The sequence below is a fragment of the Conger conger genome, chromosome 8, assembly GCF_963514075.1.
Source record: "Conger conger chromosome 8, fConCon1.1, whole genome shotgun sequence".
Lineage (NCBI taxonomy): Eukaryota > Metazoa > Chordata > Actinopteri > Anguilliformes > Congridae > Conger > Conger conger.
This window is the reverse complement of record NC_083767.1, coordinates 57673660-57696209: the sequence shown is the minus strand read 5'-3', so window position 1 is coordinate 57696209 and position 22550 is coordinate 57673660. Positions and strand designations below refer to the sequence as shown.

Here is a 22550-nt window from a genome sequence, read left to right as displayed (position 1 = left end):
GAGTCCTGTTGAGGAATAATAAATAATATAAGATAAGATGTTTTGTAACCACCGGTCTGTTTAATATCTTCTGACTTTGTGCAATAAGCACTGTGCAATAGTCAAACGGCATTGTGAAATAAGGTCATACTTGATGTGCCTATTTTGTACAAAAGTACATTGGCAGATGATTTTAAAGCTGCTAAAATCTTGCTATGTGTGGGGTTTCAGTTCAGTGTTGAAAAATGGCTAGGTCTGTGTGTTTTTTATTTATAACTTTTGTTTATACTGTCTTATCATAGAGCACAAAGTTTGCCTGAAATAAATTATCAGGAGACAACCAGTCAAAATGTTAAACTTTTCCATAATGCTGGCCAATGTTTCAAGGAATCTTCCAAATACGTTTTTTTTTTCAGTTTAACTTTTCAGTGGAATGTCAACTAAGATAAACAGGAAGTCACTTTTCCTAAGTTTCCTCTCTGAAATAACAATAATAATGCGTCATAATCAGATTGCACAACTTATTCATTGAGAAGCTCTGCGTTCGCATCAAAAGTTTAGTGGGATTTGCTCCCTCTAGAGGAGTCGTGAGGAATTGCATGTTTGTGGCAGCCGCAAGGTCTGATGTAGTGACAAACGTACAAGGTTCTTGCTCAGGCTTGCCACACGTGGTTGGCCTCACCTCCTTTCTGCTTTTGGCAATAATATTTGAAATGAAGTCTGCGTGTGTGCCCCTCTTAGGCCGGTGCTTGAGGCGTGATTCTTGAAGGAATGGGTGGCCTGTAGTGTAGTGGTTAAGGTAACTGACTGGGACCCGCAAGGTCGGTGGTTCGATCCCCGGTGTGTCCACAATAAGAGCCGCACAGCCGTTGGGCCCTCGAGCAAGGCCCTTAACCCTGCACTGCTCCAGGCAAAGATTGTCTCCTGCTTAGTCTAATCAACTGTTCGTCGCTCTGGATAAGAGCGTCTGCCCAATGCCATTAAATGTAATGGCATTTGGTGCGGCTGCAGTTCCATCTCTTTGATCCAGAATGGGGAGAGAAGAACGGAGGCATAGATCATTCCGGCACATTCCTTCCCTCACTGGTAACTACGCAGATTTGGTGGAATTAAATTAGCAAGATCACACATTTTCCATTTCCCTCCAAAAAAAAAAAAGAAGTAAAATAAGATGAAATAGAGCTGGGAAAGCGCTTGGACATCTGCGTGTCTGGTTTCTTCCTTTGCGCCTTTCGACGGCGCAGCGTATTCAAACCGAGCGAGGGATGGACCTCGGGGGGGGGGGGGTCACGGACCCGATAATTGAAACCCTAGCGTGGGCCGCCATGAGTTCGATTGCCATCAGGTAACATGATCTGAATGTTGATTTGGTGAGGAGGTCGTCTATTATGGGGGGGGACGGGACAGTGGAGAAGGTCTTGTCTGCCGAAGCACGTCTGCTCCATTTGAGCGAGGCAAGCAGTGTCGAGCAGATGACATCACTCAGCGGGAATTTTAACCCCCCCCCCCCCCCCCCCCCCCCCAAAAAAAAAACCTCTGTGTGTCTCCCACACTCTCTGTGCAGAACTACAGGGGGGGGGGCTCTCAAGCTGCAGGGGCTGGGGAGGAGGGATGGGGGGGCTTTTCATTTATATAACTACAGAACCATGCAAGTTCTAATTAGCAAAACCTTTATTCATCTGGAAAAACAACAGCCAACTCAGGCACTGTCTCATTGAGAAAAAAAAAACAGAAATCTGTGCTCCTCCTCCTGACCATTGTGTGTGTGTGTGTGTGTGTGTGTGTGTGTGTCTGTGTCTGTGCGCGTGTGCGGGTGTATGTGTGTGTAGGACGTGGAACCAGACCTTTTTCGGCCAAAAAGATTCCCATCTTTCACAAGCCCTTTCCCCATCGTGACCGTCAGTTTTGTATAAAATCAAACTGTAAACTATAGAGTCAGGCAGCAGATAGTGCGGTCGGAAAGGCAGTTGGCGCAATGCTGCGGTCGTTGGCAGGAATGGCGGGGGAAGGGCTGGCCCACATAAGTTCCCCTCCGGACTGCCACTTTTCCACAGTGGCACTGGAACCAGCCCTGGCTCCGTGGAGGTCCCGGGCACTTATCCTGTTATCTTTACCCGATAGGGTTACTGGTGCTGACCTACTTTTCCGCGGCGCGCTCGTAGCTCAGCAGATAAGCATGGCAGGGAGGAGTAAACACTGGGGTCCTGGCACTCGGCTCGGCGTGAGCTTTCGGCGTGATGTCAGGCACGGCGAGGTAAAGGAATGAGGAATGGGAGAAGAACAGAGTAGAGCTGTAGTCCATCCGTCCGCTTTGTTTCCAGCTTTGCAGTAGAAATTGTGATCCAGACTAGTTCCAACTCCATCCATCCATTATCTCAACCCGCTTATCCTGAACAGGGAACATGGAGTTCCAACTCCATCCATCCATTATCTCAACCCGCTTATCCTGAACAGGGTCGCAGAGGGGCTGGAGCCTATCCCAGCATACATTGGGGCGAAAGGCAGGAATACACCCTGGACAGGTCGCCAGTCCATCGCAGGGCACACACACCATTCACTCACACACTCATACCCACGGGCAATTTAGACTCTCCAATCAGCCTATCCTGCATGTCTTTGGACTGTGGGAGGAAACCGGAGTACCCGGAGGAAACCCACGCAGACACGGGGAGTACATGCAAACTCCGCACAGAGAGGCCCCGGCCGACGGGGATTCGAACCCAGGACCTCCTTGCTGTGAGGCGGCAGTGCTACCCACTGCACCATCCGTGACGCCCTTGGTTCCAACTCTACTGTAGAAATTGAGCATTGTGAATCAGACTGGTTCCAGCTCTGCAATGCTTCAAGCTCTACAATGAAAAATGCTATCACTGCAAATTGTTTGGTTGTGGGTCACTGGTTCATGATCTTCAGCTTGCCAGCCCCCTGTTTCTCTGGCAGGGAGACAGATAGAGAGACCGCTCTCCCCACAGACCACACAACCCCAGCAGGGGGTTGGACTGAGGAGCAGCTTTCCCAGAAATATAAGAGACATCATTTAAGACCTGGCTTCTGAACCGAGCAGTATTCTTACAGGAATACACACTGTCTCTGTCCCTGTGGGGCTTCAGTTGGAGGCGAGAGTTCAAACCAACTCATCCATTGACCTGCAGCACTGACAGAAACTCTGTAGAACCACATTGCAGGAGACTAATCTTTGCAAGCTGTTATAGTCCAAGATCAGTGCCAAACCAGTCAGTGCTAAAGTCTGTCCATACCTCTGTGGCTCTGTGTCTCTCACACTCTTCATCCTCTTCCTCAGCTAAAGGGAAGAAAGGCTCCAAGTCAGAGCAGAAGGGCACCGTGGGTAAAGTAACCGGGAAGAAGATCACCAAGATCATTGGCCTGGGGAAGAAGAAAACGTCCACCGACGAGCAGACGTCCTCCGCGGAAGAAGACGTCCCCACCTGTGGTAGGAGACAGTCAGGGGGGTGGGGTTTCGGGGACAGTTATGTCGCCCAGGCAGGATACAGACTTTTGGGGAAGGTCACAGCTTTTGGGACGCGGCTACTGCTTTTGTAGGACAGCCTGTGGCAAGGTGCCTGACTGTAATGGCTCATATACTTACACTAGCACAGGGACTTCAAGGTCTGAGAACTGCTGGTTCTCCAACCTCCCTGTACCTGGGAGTCAGGGGTGGAGACAGTCTGGCCAATCAGTAGCACTTACTGTTCAGTTAGCTACCTGGGAAAAAATTAAACCAGGAATGGATTTGGATTTGAGGGCCGGGTTTGGTGGTGTCAGCTCTAGCATAACATGGTATTCATGATCAAGGTTTGCAGATTGGCTACTGCAGGTGTCATCGACTCGGTGCTGATTGGCCCCGCATCCCTGTGATTGACAGGTTACCTCAACGTGCTGTCCAACAACCGCTGGCGTGAGCGCTGGTGCCGGCTGAAGGACAACCAGCTGCTGCTGCACAAGGACCGGGACGACCTGAAGACCCACATGGCCAGCCTGCCCCTGCGCGGCTGCGAGGTCATCCCCGGCCTGGACTCCAAGCACCCCTTCGCCTTCCGTCTGCTGCGCAACGGCCAGGAGGTGGCCGTGCTGGAGGTACCGTCCGCCAACACCTCGCCCTCAAACCTGGCCACGCCCGCACGCTTACACGAGAACCGGTTGTTTCCCCGTCGGTGTGACAGATGGGGGGGGGGGTTTGTGCCATCGTTTAACCGGCTGCTTTTGACTTGCTTTCCTCCTCTGCTGCCGCGTGCCAACCCCCAACCCCCCGTCTGACCGCATAGAGTCTGGCGTTGTGTTTCGTATGTCATCGCAGATAGTTTTGTGGATTGTCATGACAGCTGAGACTACCGCCTGCATCACTGCACACACACAGCATAGTTTCCGTGGCGCTAAATCAGGCTTTGTCTTTGTCTGTGTCTTTTGTTTATTTGTATTTATTTTTTTACATTGACTGTATCTCTATCATACTTTCTTGGCTTTATTTCTCTCTCTCTTCACCCTTTCCCTCCATCTTTCCCACTGTCTGTCTACCCTTCCTCTGCCTTTGTTCTATCAATTCCCTTTCTCTCTCCCTCTCTTATTCCCCCTCTCTCTCAATCCTTTCACTCTCTGTCCCTCTCTTCCTCTTTACCCTGGTCTTTCCCTTTCCCCCCATCTTTCCCGCTGTCTGTCTGCCATTCCTGTTGTCCATTGCTCTTGTGCTCTCCACCTCTCTGCTCGTTCCCTCTCTCTTATTCCCCCTCTCTCTCTCTCCCCCCTCCCCAGGCCAGCTCCTCAGAGAGTATGGGTCGGTGGCTGGGAGTTCTGCTGGCGGAGACGGGCTCCACGACGGACCCCGCCGCCCTGCACTACGACTACATCGACGTGGAAACCACCGCCAACGTCATCCAACTGGCCAAGCAGTCCTTCTGGTGAGCCCCCTTATTGGCCAGCCTGACCGGGTGGGAGGGAGGGGGGGGGCGGGTGGGCGGAGCGGGGGGCGGCGCTAAGCAACGGTAACGCGCTTCAGCTGAACAGCTTTGAAACGTTTTCCTCTTTTACGATCCCCCTAAACGGAGGATCGTAAAAATATTATTACATATGTTTAATGAACAGTATATATATACTTCAATGAGTCCGCAAGCCAGATGTGTGGTGCATAGCTTAACACTCCGCAGACAAGAAAAACATATAAGGTGTGTTACATAAATAGATCCATAGGAACATCTGACAAATGATGAGGGGCTTGGAAACATCTGTGAGTAAGGAGGCTCGTGTTTTGTGGCGTGCGCGGTTAGCCGGGCCGAGCCAGAAGCCCTCTCCGTAGATACCGCACCGGTCCCATGCCGCGCTGTTGACGGGATCGGTGTTTACCTCTGATGAGAGATTTGGAATCGACGGCGGTCTGCGTCACTTCTCTCTCACATACGGCTCGCTCTGGTCGCGCCCCGGGTTAGCGCCGCAGTGTGTGATGTGTGCGCTCGTGTGCGCTTCCTCACAGCGGCTCTGGAGGCTGCGTTTGACTGCGGCCTGGTTTCCATTGAGGAGATGCTCCCATATGTGAGCCGGTCGTTGAGGTTGCCTTTGTTAACGCTGTGAGCCCTGGCCCACGGCAGCCCATGGCCCATATAAATAACCCTGCATGGGAGTTTGGGGAGCTGCCCTGTGCGGTGGATGTCTGTGGAGCACGCACACACACACACACACACACACACACACATACACACACATACACACACTCACACAGATATGTGTACACACGCACACACACACAAACACACACACACACACATACACAGATGCGCGCACACACACACACGCACACACACACACACACACACTCACACACTCACACAGATATGTGTACACACACACACAGATACATGTACACACACACACACACACACACGCATACACAGATGCGCACACACACACACACACACACACACACGCACACACACACACACAGATACGTGTACACACACACACACACACACAGATACGTGTACACACACACACACGCAGGCACGCACGCACACATGCACACACCCACATACACACACACTCCTGTTTCGCACGGGGAGATAACAGGAAACATGTGACTGCGGTGCATGGGGTGGAGGGCCGGCGGGCGTGAGGGAGGAGCGCCGTGTCGGAGCCCACATGAAGGACCCGAACACGGGCCGCGCCTCCCGGACAGGGCCCCCGGGGGTGCCCGCTTTAATGCCTGCGGGAGAGGCCTCAGATCAGTGAAGGCAGGCCCGCTGACCGGTAGCAGAACGGCAGCAGATGGAGACTCGCACGCGCTGTAAGAACAGTGTGTCTCAGGGTGTCAGCCAGCGATTAGCTGCTGCCTCAGGCAAAGGCCTACTGTGGGCGCGTGGAAAGGCCAGTGCTGAGGATCGTTCAGCCTCAAACAGACGCCGGTCCATCTCCATTTTTCTATCAAACAATGATTCTCTTTTTCGGCTAATCTTTATGTTATGTTACTGCACAGGCTGTACGATTACTGAGGGGATATGGGGTAAGCATGTATGCCTTGAGCAACACAACAGATTTGTGCAGAGCATTTTAGAAGATTTATTTTTCAATATAGGGTTAAATAAATATTTCTATACGATTTTTCTTAGTTTCCAGTGCATTTTCTCAGACCAACACGGCGCTGACAGCCTGCTTGTGTGTCTAATTGTGTGGCAGATGGTGAACTCCCTGCCCTGCAGTCTCTCTGACACTGTCTGTTTCCCTAGAGGAGGGGCGGGAGCAGTGTCTGTGTTCTTTGCACAGTATCTCTCTCATGCACAGGGGACAGGGAGGCTTTTACCACCAGAAAACTGGAAAACAGCAGTTTTAAATGCGTGCCACTTCACTTTCTGTGAGAGAAGAGCCACACATTCTCTCATTCATTTATTCATTTATTCATTTACTCATTCACACACTCATACTCACTCACACACTCATTCAATCACTGATTTACTCCTGAGATTTCTCACTCACTCACTCACTCACTTGTTCACACACTCTCACCCTCATTCAATCACATTCACTCGTGAGTTTCCTCACTCTCTCATTGACGTTCACATTGCTGCTTATCTCCGGTGTGAAACCCTGTCCTCTCTGTGTGTCTCTTTGGCTTTAGTTTCACGAGCAAGCGTGCAGTGTCTCCAAACCCTTACCTGGACAACCCCGTCAACGGCTACGCCTGCCCCAGCGGAATGGCACTGCACTACGACGACGTGCCCTGTATCAATGGATCGGTAGGGTCACGCTGCGTGTGTGTGCGCGTGTGTGTGTGTGTGTATATGTGTGTGTGTGTGTGTGTGTGTGTGTGTGTGTGTGTGTGTAAAAAGCTCATCTGTATTTTGCCACCGTTCCCCGGTCTCCTCACACAGCTGGATGTTGCGCTTCCTGTGGTGGCTTGTGTCAGCGTCTCACTCTCTCTCTAATGCGTCTTCAGCTTTTAGAAATAACTGTCTCACATTAATCAGAGGCCTTTCCTTTGCTAATTCATGCTCCCGCTGTAATAACACGCTTCGGCTGAGACATTCGCCTGTTTTCTCCTCAGCGTTTCACCCTGGTTTTATCTCCCCTCTCCTCTCCTCTCTGCTCACTATCTCTCCTCTCCTTTTTTCTATTCTCCATTTCCTCACTTCTCCACTCTACCTCTTCTCTCCTCTTCCCTCCATTCCCTCTCCTTCCCTCTATTTCTCTCCCGTTCCTCACTCTTCTTTCTCCTCTAACCTCTTCTTTTCTTCCTCTACCCTCTTCCTCTTTTTTTCCCTCACCTCCTTCCTCCAATCCTCTGCTCCTGCTCGCATGCTCTCCCCCCCTCCTCCACCGAAGGTTGCGTACTCCTCCCCTTCCTCCAGGGGGCGCCGTTGGAGGGAGGAGGATCTGTACGAGAACACTGAGCTGTACGAGAACATACCGTCCCCAACGCTGGCTGCCCGCTACCCCCCAAAAGCCAGCCCCACCGCCGCTGGCCACTACAAAACCCCCGCTTCCTCCAAAGCCCTCTCTTCCTCCTCCTCTTCCTCAGCTGTTACTAACACTGCTTCCCCTGCCCGGGGCGGGGCGGCTCAGGTAACAGACGCTGCTCTGCTTCCCCTGACTGCCTGCGACTGGCATGTGATTGACAGCGTGTGATTGACAGCACGTCTGCCTGCTGAGTGTACTGTGGGCGGTGCCAAAGCTGCATTTATTCATGTACATATCAATATCTGCTCCTAAACCACAAACTGTACATTCTTGTACATATCAATATAAACCACATACACACATTTACATGCACATATCATCTGTTCTACTCCTGAAGATTCTATGGCACCTGAAATTAATAATCGGGAAACTCTGTAATACGCTTCGCTTATAATGCCCTCATGACAGTGTCATAAGCGCTTCATAATTCTTCTTGACATCATTATGTGTCATAAACCGTCATAAGAACGGTTGACTATGTCAAGAAAGTGGTATGTCATATACTATCATATATTTGTGTATGTCATGACAACAGTAAGTGTCATGAAGTTTCATGAAACACATACAGTGCAGTATAATATTACGCATACGTATGTTTCAGTGACTATCCCACACTAAGGGTTTCTGCCATGGCCTGTATGATGTATTCTGCTTCTGGGTGTGTGTGCATTTGCATCAGTTTGTATCTGGGCATGTCTGTGTTTGTGTGTGACAGTACACTGTAAATGTTCATTTAGTATTTGTGGGCCCAGATTAAAGTCGATGTGCTTAAATATGCTGAAGTCAAAATCTGATGTTTTGATTTTGTGGCCACAAACCAAGACTTTGTTTGGAAAAGTCCACTGATGAGATTTGGATGAGAGGTCTAGTATGAGGTTTTTCTTCAAATTGAAAGTTGGAATCTGTGCTGAAGGCAGAACCATAGAACATCCATGAAAATAATATCTTTATTTTGTAGTAATGCTTTACGCACTTTCTCCGTCCACCAATCAGCTGAAAGGAAAGAAAGCACCAGCAACCAATGGGACAGCTTCTAAGCAGAAGGCTGACAAGAACCAGCAGAAAAAGTCCAACGGAACCAATGGGACCCTGCCAATCAAACGGAACAATTCCAGTAAGAACTCAATAATTAATATTTTCCACGAATACTTCTAAAAGGCGTAATAGAATGTACACAACTATTGCTATGTGATTGTAATTTAAAATGGCAAAAATACAGATATGTATGATATGTACTTTACTGGCATTGAGCAGGTGCTCTTATACAGAGATACTACAGAGATGTCTACAATGTAGACAAGTGCAAAGATCAGGGATTAAACTGCAGTAATTGTCTAGAGGAGAGGCCCAAGAGTGACCACAATTGCAAGCTTTGCAGATTCGATTGACAGCTTGTCAACTACCACACTGACCATTAAGATAAGTTATACAGACAACTTTCCCTCAACTGTTTTGTTCCGTTAAGGATTGACAGAGCATGGGTTAGTGACTACCGTTTAGTTAATTAACAATCTTAAGCAAGAGAGGGCATTGAGGGTATTCAGAAAAAATGCAGACAGCATGTCTCGATCCGCTCACCCAGTGTTAATCCACCAAAAGTGACTTTCGAGGAAGAAAGTGGCCGCAAAAAACATTTGGAAAATGTGGGACTTTGGAAATGACGAGATTGATGACATGTTAAAAACCATCTGGTCTGCATCTCCGTTGAACGATCCACACGCTCGGTATTGAAATATTATAATGTCATAAAACACAAAAGATATTATTCATACAGCCTGGTTACCCTCGATTCTCAAGTTAATCACATATGTGACCAAGTGGGTTATTTAGTGCTGGCTCAAGGGTAACACACGTCTGTGGAAAACCCAGAAAATATATTTTCTGGCCATGGCCTTGGTCCAAAACCAGGACAAGTCTCCAGAAATTAAAACCGCAGTTTCAGCACGATTGTCACTGGTGATTTAGGGGCGGTTTGAGCTCGCTCCCTCTCCCGGCTTCTGTCAATACGTGCGTCCGATCTCGGGCGAATGCGTGTCGGATATCGCGTGCGGATGAAAACAAGTGTGTCGGATCTTGTATGAACGCGTGTCTGAGGTCTCCCTCCCTGTTCCACCTCTCTCCGCCCTAATCGGCCATTTCCTACCCCTTCTCCACCCGTCTCCACCCCTTCTCCACCCCTCTCCACCGCCCCCTGCAGGTGCGGAGCAGTACAAGTACGGAAAGAACCGGGTGGAGGCCGACGCCAAGAGGCTCCAGGCCAAGGTGGACGAGCTGATGAAGAGGAAGCAGGACATCCGTCAGCGCCTGACGCAGCTGAAGAAGGAGAGGATAGACCTGCGCACAGCGCTGGAGGCTAGCACAGGTGAGGGGGGCTAGGGGACCTCACACACTGAATGAAGGCCTTGTCTTCGGCAGGCCAATACTACTGCTAGATATGCTAGATATGCTAGATATACAGAATTTGCCCATTTTGCTAAAAAAATTTTTAAGCTGAAAATCCGAGCAGGAAGGTCAGACACTGAATTTTCACCCATCTAAGCTGAGTCCTCATTGGTTGACTGGCTGGTCCATTCCCAAATCACTTAGATACAAACAGGAAGTCCTAAATTGATGGCCCAACACTAAGCTGTCATAACAGCTTTTGTTCTCTTTTGAAAAAATTCTTCATTCATTTCGATGGAAATTGCAACATGTTTTCAAAATGAGGGTACAGTACTGCATGTGCTAAAAATACTGTACAAATACTACCTCTGTAACCTTTTACCACTCTGTAACCTTTAACCACACAAGATAGAGGAAGTAACATTTTTGAGTGAAACCTCAAGAGGGGGGGGTATCAGTAGACCATTTTAACAACTTCCTTTCCTCCCCCCCCCCCCTCCCCCTCTCCAGGAAAGAGGTCCCAGGCGTCTCTGGGGGACCGGCTGAAGAAAGTGGAGGACGAGTGCAAGCTGAAGGAGGGCGAGAGGGTGAGCCTGGAGCTGGAGCTGACCGAGGTGAAGGAGAACCTGAAGAAGGCCCAGAACGGGGGCGTCACGCTGGGCCTGACTATCGAACCCAAATCCGGGACATCCAGCCCCCAGGTGAGCACAGACAGGGAACGGGTGAGAGGTATATATACTTTATTGAACCCCGTGGGGTAATTTGTCCTCTGCATTTGACCCATTGTAGTTACTCATGGGCAGTGGGCAGCCACAGTTCAGCACCCCGGGGGCCAACGCCTTGGTTCTGTTGCACTATTAAGTGTAATTTAACACAGTCTGTTCTCATGTTGTCTACTGCATGGCAGTTTTAAGATTGGGATTGAGGCAAAATAGGGTAATTTAAGGTAAGCATTATATTCAGTAATGAAATGACATGAATAATGGTTCATTTTAAGCAATCTTTGATAATTAGATAATAGGCTAATGTTACGTAATGAGGCACGGCAGACGGATTAAAGTACTCTTCAGTAATTAGGCAAATTAGGTTACTGTCAAATTTATACTGAGGTACTGGGGTAATATGTATAGGCTAATGTTAGGTAATGAGCCAATGATGGCTAATGTAAAATTATATTAGAAAATAAAGTAATGAAGGCTTAAATACCCTAATCCTAGGTGAGGAAGGCTAATAAAAAGCCACATTAGGCAAGGCGTCACAAAGGCTAATGTGAAGCGCTCTCGGGGTAATGGGGTGACGTACGGTGCTGTGTGTCCCGCCTCAGTCCCCCGTGTTGATGCGGCGCACGATGGAGAACTCCCCGGCCTCCAGCTGTGACACCAGCGACACGGAGACCTGCTCGCTGCCCGTCAACAGCGCCTCCCTGCTGCGGAGGCAGACCGGCCAGAAAGTCCCGCCCGTCCGCGGCCACGTGCTCCGGAAGGCCAAGGTGGGCGGACTGAGTGACCCCCCCCTCGTCCAATCACACGCGGGGACGCACCAGAGTGGTCACACCTACATTAATGCCCACTTTGGCTCCACGTAACGGAAAATTATCTGAGCTAAGGCCACGCCCACGCGGCACCTTGAGCTCGGGCCACAGCCACAACACATACCTACGTCAAGGCCACAGCCACAACGCACACTTATGTCAAGGTCACGCCCGCCCATAAAAATTTAGACCACACTGTCTAAAATGTCCACACTGTCTAAACAAACAGTTTTAACAATACATTTTGCTGTTGGTACATACTTCTTTATGCAGTGGTATTTTCAATGTATTCTGCACATATTTAAGACAGGAATTACTGGGTAGAAAACCAATATTTATCTGCCATATTGACCGATACCACCCTGTCTTACATTACAGCACAGATGCAGTCTGCATCCAAACTACTTTCACTCATGGAAAAAGTAGATGATCACAAATGTCAGCTGATGCAGGAAAAATTGAAAACATTTTATTTGAATTACAAAATATTGAATTGCTTGATAGATCATTCAGTAAAGAGCACTAGAGTCAGAGTCTAGAGAACCTAACCCTGAATATCTATGCTTGGTAATTTGGCTGGTGGGACTGATTAGGCTACTTTTTGAGCATGACATTCAGGCTTAATTGACAACAATAGTGGTGCCACCTCTCTGGCTCATTTATACTGCCTCATATAATATCTACCATAGGCTTGGCTTTAGTCTGATACCAATAAGTTTGAAGTTATTATTGTATATCCTAACCCTAACCCTGAGTAGTTACCTCAGTAGTAGTTTAGGTAGTAGTAGTAGGTAGTAGTAGTAAGACGACACCAACTTCCTCGGGAGTAATTATGTGATTTTCTTTCTTTTCAGGAATGGGAGATGAAGAGTGGAACATAAACCTGAACATTTCCAGCATTCTTTTTTTAAGGTGTATATTTATTTGAAACAGCCGTTCATTGCCTAAGGATGTCAAGAGAAGGAGTGAGCATAGCGTAGATGTTTGGATAACAGCTGAGAGGACAGTGCTGCCAAATTCTATAGCGTCAACTTCCAAAAGCACAGAAAAATTGTTTCTTTGTTGCTTATTTTTCTAATAGCATTTATTATACAGGCATGGTTTGCCTGCGCTCCTGTTGTAGTGTCTGTGTTGTCCATTCCTCTCTTACGTGACGAGTGTGTGTGTTTGAGGACCTGTCTCTCTGTTCATCCGTCTCACACATCCTAGAGACCCGATTTGGTTTAGACACCAGAAACCGTGAAACCGCAATATTTATTTGTAAATGTTCTAAGTTCTAAATATTAGCTTCCCTTTTCGGTTATTTATGTTGATATTTAAAAAAGCTTGTCGTTGCGCGTTCTGCATGAAACGGCGAGGGCAAAGGTCGTGCTAGCAGAAGGAAGCCTGCTTCCACACCCAGGGCCGGAGAGGGATCTGTTTTGGGACCAGAGGCCTGAGAGTCCAGGCTGCAGCGTTCTAGGTCAGGAGGCCAACGCCTGTGTCTGGTTCCAGCCTCCAAACCGACTCTGGTGTAGGACCTCTCCTGGGTTCGAACAGAACCTGCCCGTTCCGCGTGCCAAGCCTGGCCCGTCCAAGGGCGGCTTGAGTCCAGGCTGCAGTTCAGCTGAGGCGGGCTAGCTGCGGAGGAGGTTCCACGCAAAAGAAATGTATCTTGTTTTTGTTTTTTTTCATAGTCCAAATATATGTTGCTGCAATCCGGCCCTTTTAATCAAGGCACTGGAGCAGCCTGTGATCTAAGTATATGGTGCATGCATTTCAGCGTTCCTGGCACATCTGACACCCATCAATACACTGTCATAGAAGATAGAAGTACTGTACAAACCCGCGTGTATTTTTATACAGAACTGAAACGAAACGCGAGTATGAGACTGGCTTGTGGGCCGAAGTGTTCCAGCGGGGTTCTGGACCCCAGAATCCACTTTCCAGAATGTTCTGTTTGGCTTTATTACTCTCAATTAGCAGTCTGTGGTTGAGCCCACATTCAGCGTCTCCCCCAGTGGACCTCGTGTCCCAGTCCCGTCAGCCCACTCACGCTGGTTGGGAGATTTGACCTATGTGCGGTTTTTCTGTGTAATGGACAGGAACCCAGCAGTTTGTGGACCACAAAAGTGGGGGGGGGGGGTGGAGCTGGTGCGGAGACGTGCTTCTGGAATTCGGTTAATATCGCCCTGCAGTCTACCGTCCAAACCCCGCGATGAATAGACGTCTGTGTTCGGCGGGTCCCCGGCTGTCCGCTGTGATTTAAAGTGGCGTCTGACACTCCGTCAGCTCATCAGCGGCAGAGTTAGCGACAGTGCTGTTCATTAGCCCCTGATGTTCATGTTCTAAAAACAGGCATTCAGTGTACTGGGATATTTACGGTGCTTTTTCATATTGTTTGTACTGTACTTTTATAATCCACAGTGATTATAGAGTATATTTAGGGGCTTCATCTGATTCAAAAAAAATTATATTGAACACAATTTTAAAGCGTTACTGCAACCATTCTTCCTTTTTAAAGGAATTTATTTTTAGATTGCTGGTTTTACAGTGCATGAAAATGTTCATTTCTTTTTGTTTCGTACAAGTTTCTGCGTATTAACAATGGCATAGACTGAAACTCCTCAAGATATTTTTGTGTATGTGTGTAAATATTTGTTTCTTGCTGTGTGTGTTTATCTGGAGCCCCACAAATCTGCAAATTAATGCGTCATTTTTTGGGGAACTGGGCCGTGGGAAACGGGGGAGTGTCAGGTCCAGATTAGCACGGTAAACTGACCCCCTGGATGTTTTCTGCAGCAGGGTTATGGTGAGTAAGGCCTGCTATTGGGCCCGTATTGGGCTTCTTTCAGCTCTCTTGTTGTCCTTTAAACCAGGGCTACTGAACTCCACGTCCTGCTTTGTGTCAACCGTGCGCTACACCTACGAATGAGCTCATCACCTGACCCGAGCAGGTGAAGTAAGGAGTGAACTCGCGCGGTGTAGCGCACGGTAGAGGCGAATACCTGCAGGGCCTGGCGTCGAGTGGCGCTGCTTTAAACAAAGCTGAAAGAGACAGGGAGGAGGACAGAGGAATCGTAAAATGGAGTTTATAGAGAGGTGTGCGTAAGGCCCTTTCCTTCCTCATATCCCAAATAGGAGAAACGCATGACTCCAGAAAATGTGAACACAGTGTACATAGCGTGTGGGGAGGGAGGGAGGGAAAAAAGAAAAAAATCAGCAGTGTTTGTTTTGCACCTTAAAGACTTTCTTGTTTCATATATTACTCTGAAAGACAGTCACCGGCTTGGTGGCTAACCGTTGTATATAAAATAAAACTCTTCCTTCAATCTGCAGGGTGATTTGTGTGTTTATTTGTGCCATCATTTCTCATGATTATACTGTGTGAAACAGGAGGTTGGAGATGGAATGGGGAAAGTAGTATGAAAAAGCAGATAGTTTTACTTTAGATTTTAATCCAGCTCTAGCAATCTGTCCATAATAGTTTACAGTGGTGTGCTAAAAATCATATCTACGGCAGTGTGTGCCAAACACCCAAGACACACGTTTCTTTAAATGAGGAAAAGTAGAGTAGTGATTTCAGCAACCATATCCTGTGATTAGTGATTGTCTGGATTATTCTGTAAATTCAAGACAACAGAGAAGGTAGTTAGTTTGTTTGATATTAATTGTATGTTCATTGTAAATGATTGTTAATTGGATATTTTGTATCATGATTTTACCATGTTTATTTTGTATTTTGCACAATGTAAGGTGACCTTGAGTGTCCAGAAAGGCACCACTTCAAATAAAATGTATTATTATTATTATTAATGTGTGTAAGGTGCAAATTGCAGCTGTCTGTGCCTTCCTGCACATTCAGCAAGAAGGCAAAATGCAAAACATTATAAGTTGTCAACTTATAAAAAAATGCGAAAGCATTTTATGAAACCATCATATGTAATGCGATAGAAAATTAATCAAGCACCCCACATTGTGAATGGATATCAACACTAATGAAAAGTACCACGTTCAGAGGGAAGAAAATGAGGAAAATGAGTCTGACGTCTGTACATCGCCCCCTTGTGGAATGTGTGGGATGACACGGCAATAGTGCAGTTCTGATTATGGAGGCGATGGTAACTACATTGTAAAACCCTTGAACGTGCCACAGGGTAACACCCATAACACACCGCGGTTTACACAAACTTGTAAGGTGTACAAAAACACTCCCAAGGTGTCAGTTTCCTGAAGATGTTTAGTCTTTATTGAACAGATCAAATTATTAGAACAAACCTATACAGTTATGAGTGTGCTTGGCCCTGGGCAGTTGGTTATGTGCACTACGATCAGCTGAGTATTCAAACACTTACTCAAAACATTAATAATAAAACTGTGCAGTCAATTTCAAACATTTTGTGTCAACAGCGAGTCTCCTCCACATAATATATTTATCTTTTTTCGACTACCCTCCCCCGACTCCCCCACCCCCACACACACACAAAAAAAGAAATATCTCACGGACGTCACATCACTAGAAACCTAAGAACAAGACATGTGCATATATATGTACAAAAGATGCCGAAGCGATGTGGCACCGCCTTGGACTTCGAGCCCGGCGCCAGACTGAAGGTGGCTCTCCACAGAGGGCAGGGTGTAACCGGCGGGGTGAATCAAACTCTGCTGTCCTTTTTGTTCCTTTTTTTTTTTTTGAAGACCAATGTAAAGACGTTGTGAAATGAAAGAAACTACACCAGTGATGGACGGTTCTGGTCCAGGAGAGCCACAGAGACTGTTGGCTTCCCTGAAGGACACATCTTTCAGACTAATAGTTTGGTTTGTGTGGCCCCGTTTTTGAATAAAGAGCTTACGTTGGAACACAAGAAGCTGGAGTGAACCCGTTGTCCCAGGACTCCGGTTAACTGGAACAAAGCCCAAAATTACACCGTTCGCTGTCCGTGCTTAATGCGAGCGCGTATCTCGTCTTTCACATGATTTGTATTGACTGTCTTCAGCGTTGCGCGAACCATCTACTCGAAAACCACAAGGCCAACTGTGGCTGCCCGTAAGCAGGTCCGTCCATCACTGGCCCGGTTTCAGGAAGCTTGGACTGGACTTGGAAATGTTCCGCATTCCTCATCCAGCAATCATTCTCAGACTTAAGTGAGTAGTGCAACTGAAACCAGGAGAAATACAAAGCATCCATCAGCACTTCATGGCAGAACTAATTATGACTAATGGCTGTACTAACTCTACTACAAATATTTATAGCAGGCCTACACAGCACTGTAAACCACAGACTTATACAGTGGTGCCCATGTTTTTAATGAGTACAGACATTTAATGCACACAATAGCCTCAGGAAATCATTTTTGTTCTGCTTAGAAATGGGTTTAATGTTTCAACAGATTCCTTCAACGTTTTCCTTTTGTAACTGTATGGGGCTTTTTATTGTTGTTGTTGTTAAAAAAATTTTCTGGTTTTCACTGTGGTGTTTTTTTATTCTGCTGTCCCAGCTTTGTTCTTGATTATGTCCACCATAATTATGTCTGTAATTATGTCCGCGATAATCACCGTATGATTATGTCCCTGTGTGTTTCCCCTTGATTACCTTTAAGTCGTGTGACAGAGCTGTTACAAACACCTGCACCAGTTTACTGAATCCAACAAAGCCTGTCGGTCCATCTGTAGAACAGTAATTAGGAAGAAATAACCGAGCTGGTAAATGGATTATATGTTATTTTGACTGTAACGTTGATCATATGTGAGTAAACTTAAAAAACAAAAAATACCATCTATACATAAATATATTATTCGTACAGTGAGGATAGAGAAGAAGGTAAACTATTGCTAACGACGTCGCGATCGTGTGAAAGTGCTGAAGATGAGATGGTGAAATTTTGGTATTTATGTGAGATATTCGGAATTATGTACATTTGTTATTGTTTTTACATATACAAACCAAATTAAAGGGAACCTCCACTCCATGCACCGCCTAATATAGGCTCTATGAGGGCCACACAACATGTGCCGGTCACAACTCAGACCTTCTGAAGTCCAACTCTGCAACTCTCAGCAGACCGCCATGCTAATACTCGTACAGCCTATCACCGACCAGGAAGGTGAATCTGCTGCAATCCACGCAAGTGAATTCATCCAAAAAGCACAATATCGGTGCAGTACGTATACACGCACAGGTACAGAATTTCAACCAAACTTTCATTTCTTTCGTTCCGACAATTTGGGAGAAGGGGGTTTGGGTTATTGGGAGGTTTGTGATTGTTCGCAAGCATAGCATTTGTTATTCTTTGACGAATAGCATCTAAGCATTTACACTGAGCAGGAAAATTCTGCTCCTGAGGCTCCTTGGGACGAAGAACGACTTTTTTTTTTTGTTTTTTTTGGAGAGATGTAGGCTGTTTCACTGATCTCACACAATACTGAAGCCTTCAATCCACACAACCCATGTAATAAGCACCGTAAAAAAGATAAATATAACAAAAAAATACAAACACTTTATTAAAAAGAAGCTACGTGATTTATTCCACAGCGTTGTTAGATCGGTTTAAGGTATGGTGGGCTAATGCAGAAACTAAGGGAATCATTTATAATAAAAAAAAAATGGGCCCTTGCCTTTGCCATTTACCCCACTTAGGGACTTCAGCACCCTCTAGAGTCTACAGTTTGAACTGCAATTTCAATGTCAGCCCTGCACTTTCCAAAAAATAGGAGACCAGCGCCCTCAACAGTAAAAAGCTGAACTTTTCTTAGGAACATGACAACTCTCTGGAGATTGGGTTTTAGGTAAAGAATATTTTTTTTTAGTTGTGTTTTTGGCATGAAAGTTAATTAAATTATAGGTAGCATTCATAATTTATTGGACACAGCACATGCTGTACAAATATAATAATAAATTGCAGGACGGATTAGGCTAGGGATTTCATATCGCACTGTACAAACAATGGGAACTTTTTAAAGCACTGCATTTCCCACACTCCACACGTTCTTGTCCCAGATCTATTTTCAGACTCTTAACAAGGCCGTTTCAGAAAGACTTAAAGACACCGTTTCAGAAAGATTTCATTTAGATTCTGTTTTAGAAGGACTCGTTCCAATTATGTTTCAGAAAGAAAGACTCTGAACGAGGCTCTCTCTGAAAGACTCTATAGACGCTCTTACATATAATTTTATGAGCCTTTTTTTTTTTTTACAAGGCTCGCTCTCCTTCACAAGTTTGAAACCGTTTCAAGCCTTCCCTGCTACTTTAATGAGGTCGACCGCAACCGTTCTCTTCCTGGAACCTGGCATAGCAGGACCTGGACCTGCAGCCTCTGAGCAGCATGCCTCTTCCCTTGGCATTAGTTCAACTGAAGCAGTACCACAAGAATATTATGACAAGGGTTAAAGGGAACTACACAGTGCCCCCTGTGGTCATCCTCCACAACGCGACTGAAAACAGAAAGGAAAGGCGTGTTTTTGTAGTTTTAACTACACACTTTGGCTCCTGACCCGGGCTGCCTTTCTGTTTTTTTTTTCGGAGACAATGTAGAATGTCTCACGCTGGGTTAGCCACCTGTGAGCAATCACGCCGGTACTCACCAAGAGTAGAATACAAGAGAGACAGAATGACAGCGAGAACACAAAACCCATACAAAAAAAAATAAAAGAAAAACACTGACAGGAAGAAAGCAAAAAGGGGAGTAAGAGAATCTCAGAGAGAGTGGGAGAGATGCACCTAGTCTTGAGGGAGCAGACACGTTCAGCCGGTCTTGAGCAGACACGTCAGACACGTTCAAACGTAAAACAAAGAGCGGTGTTTTTTTTCTGCGGGTGGTCGTGCCAAAGTAAACAGACTGGAGCGATGGGGAGCACAGGGGAGGGGAAGCGGGAGCAGGTGCGGGGGGGGGGGGAGTCTCTCAGACCCTGTACGTTCCATACGGATGGCGGGAGGGGAGGGGTGGGGTGTGAGAGGCGAGAGACAGAGCTGGTTGCTGTAGTGCCGCGGGCGGTGTATAAATGGTCTGGGGTCGGGGGGGGGGGAGGGGGGGAGGGCCCCCCAGCTCCGCGGGCCCCGGGAGAGGAGGGCCGGTGTAATAAAACGGAAGAAGGCAGACAGAGTCCGTGCTCTTCAGCGGCTCCGCGGCCATCAGCTGGTCAGGTAGCTGTGCAGCTCCCTGGAGTTGACGCTCAGCACTACGCCCGAGTGGTTACCTAGCAACGGGGGAAGGACGGCGTGTCAGGCATTCCGACATAACGACGCGCGTCTTCACCCTCTTTCCATTGACATCCACGTCACCTCTAGTCATTACAATTCAACAGAAACTCCTACAGCAATGCAGTCTGATAGCTATACTCAATAACCCGCATTATTACAGTATTATTACAATTGTATAACACATTAGATAGATGTATTCATAATCCTATTTCGTAACACTTCACATTAAGTTGACGCTATACCTCTGTATTTGAAATGCAACTAATTGGGTAGCAAGAGGTTATCACTGAGTAACTTGGTAAAACAGAACTACAATTTGTGGTTTTCTTAATTACGTGAGGATATTTAGAAATATGGGATTTGCACTCAGAGGTCATAGCCTCATGATACACAACAAATAAACCCTGAAAGTTAATTTCATTTTGCATTTAGCAGGAGAGATAGAACAGGGCTAGCCATGTTTCACATGTTTTATCAAGAATACTGATTACTGTTCTTCCGTGTCACCTAGTCATATAGTTACTAAATTAGTTACAATTTAGCACAGGTATAGCTGCAACATAATATGAAGTGTCATCTATTATTTTTCCATGAAGAGCAGACATTTTGCAAAATACAACTGTTTTTGTATTATTTATTATTATTATTATAAAGCAGAATAGTTTCTGAAGGTTAAAGCAATTAGCAAAAAAAGCAATGTCATTTTGTTGTTAGTGAAATATAAACTACAAGGGGGTTGGTTAGTTTTCAAAAGTAGCTAAATTTTGCTCTACCTCCGGAGTTACCTAGGGTCTGTGAGTCCAGGTCGTCATCGATAAACTCCTCCCCCTGAATGATGTTCTGTGTGTCCTCGCTGTGATTGACAGGGCTGGTCATCTCCTGTTCCTTCTCGTTGTGCATCTGGGCGTAGACGTTCCTTCCTGGGAGTTTTCTGGAACATTCCAGAGACAGTGTTAAGTCCAACCTTGTCCAAGCCAGGATGTCCACTGGACACTGATATTCTGTTATGCATGTCAATAGCAAAGGCGGCCTATAGTGTAGTGATTAAGGTACATGACTGGGACACGCAAGGTCGATCTGCACAACCATTGGGCCCTTGAGCAAGGCCCTTAACCCTGCATTGCTCCAGAGGAGGATTGTCTACTGCTCAGTCTACTCAACTGTACGTCACTCTGGATAAGAGCATCTGCTAAATGCCATTAATGTAATGTAGATACATTCCTGGTTTGCTATGCTATTGAAATGCCACCACAGAGAAGCAGAGACTCATGCAGTGCACAAGAACATGATCCGCCCTTCCCGTTTTAAATTCCTCCTCTTAAACATTGTGCAGTAATGTACTGTGAAGAACCCTTGCCCGATGCTCACCTCTTAAATTTGTAAAGGATGAAAGCTCCAACGGCGACCAGGCTGACCACAAATACAAGGGCCAGAGCCCAGACCCCCGCCCCCGCCATGCCCCCCTGGGAGCCTGCAAGAGAGAGAATGTGTGTCACAATAAACACACACACACACACACACACACACACACACACTCAAATACTCACACACAGACACACACATGCACAAACACACACACACTCAAATACTCACACACATGCACACACACACACACACACACACACTCAAATACTCACACACAGACACACACATGCACACACACACACACACACACACACACTCAAATACTCACACACACACGCACACACACATGTGCACACACACACACTCCAATACACACACACACACATGCACACACACACACACACACACATACACATTCAAATACATACTCACACACACACAGATATGAGCACACGCATTATGCATCACAGCAAACAAATACACACAGGTTTAAACACACCAATACACACACACACACACACGCACACACACACACAAACACACTCACACACACACACGCGCACACACACGCACACTCAAATACTCACACACACGCACACACACACACACACTCACACACCAATACACACACACACGCACACACACACACCTGCTCCGACTGAATTGCTATTTTCCTGAGATTCTGCAATACACAGTTAACACACATCAAGGTACGGCTATAGCAAGCTATAAGCCAACCACACAACACACAGAGAACACACGCCACAGTACAAAAACAACAATGAACTATACTGTACCTCCTCAACTAACATCAAACAAAACACAGAGCATAAATCAAGAACAGCATGACCCAGAGAACCAGAACAATGCAAACACACACACACGCACACACACGCACACACAAACGTGTGCCTGAACGCATACACTCACACACACTCATCTATCATGGCAATTGCAAAACAGCCAATATAAATGCAAGTAAAGCAAAAATAAATAAATCAATAAATGAATTGAAAGCACAGTTTGAAAGGGAACAGGTTAAATGTACAATAATTAGACATAGAGTAAGTATTTCCACATACAGTAATTGCTCAGTTTCAGAGGCATGAGACCAGTGCTATGAGGATCTTGTCATTAGAAACAGATCATTCTCACAGAAAG

The 22550-nt window shown here is 46.6% G+C and overlaps 2 protein-coding genes across 6 annotated transcripts in view; one reads left to right on the top strand and one right to left on the bottom strand.

Moving 5' to 3' along the window:
* afap1 (actin filament associated protein 1) overlaps nucleotides 1-13875 on the top strand; it is a 75409-nt gene extending 61534 nt beyond the window's left edge. For both annotated transcript variants that reach the window (XM_061251722.1, XM_061251721.1), the window contains exons 9-17: nucleotides 3281-3430; nucleotides 3863-4074; nucleotides 4747-4892; nucleotides 7097-7214; nucleotides 8929-9049; nucleotides 10133-10297; nucleotides 10828-11018; nucleotides 11642-11806; nucleotides 12703-13875. In XM_061251722.1, the coding sequence (XP_061107706.1) occupies nucleotides 3281-3430; nucleotides 3863-4074; nucleotides 4747-4892; nucleotides 7097-7214; nucleotides 8929-9049; nucleotides 10133-10297; nucleotides 10828-11018; nucleotides 11642-11806; nucleotides 12703-12729 (1295 nt within the window). In that variant the 3' untranslated portion in view covers nucleotides 12730-13875. The remainder of the gene's footprint in view (nucleotides 1-3280; nucleotides 3431-3862; nucleotides 4075-4746; nucleotides 4893-7096; nucleotides 7215-8928; nucleotides 9050-10132; nucleotides 10298-10827; nucleotides 11019-11641; nucleotides 11807-12702) is intronic.
* A 2178-nt stretch (nucleotides 13876-16053) lies between these two features.
* The window catches only part of sorcs2 (sortilin-related VPS10 domain containing receptor 2), a 304931-nt gene continuing 298434 nt past the window's right edge, over nucleotides 16054-22550 (bottom strand). For 3 of the 4 annotated variants that reach the window (XM_061250798.1, XM_061250794.1, XM_061250797.1), the window contains 3 exons: nucleotides 21393-21495; nucleotides 20798-20955; nucleotides 16054-20020 (listed from right to left, as the gene is read on the bottom strand). In XM_061250798.1, the coding sequence (XP_061106782.1) occupies nucleotides 19956-20020; nucleotides 20798-20955; nucleotides 21393-21495 (326 nt within the window). In that variant the 3' untranslated portion in view covers nucleotides 16054-19955. The remainder of the gene's footprint in view (nucleotides 20021-20797; nucleotides 20956-21392; nucleotides 21496-22550) is intronic. The other variant, XM_061250795.1, reaches the window with a different exon arrangement.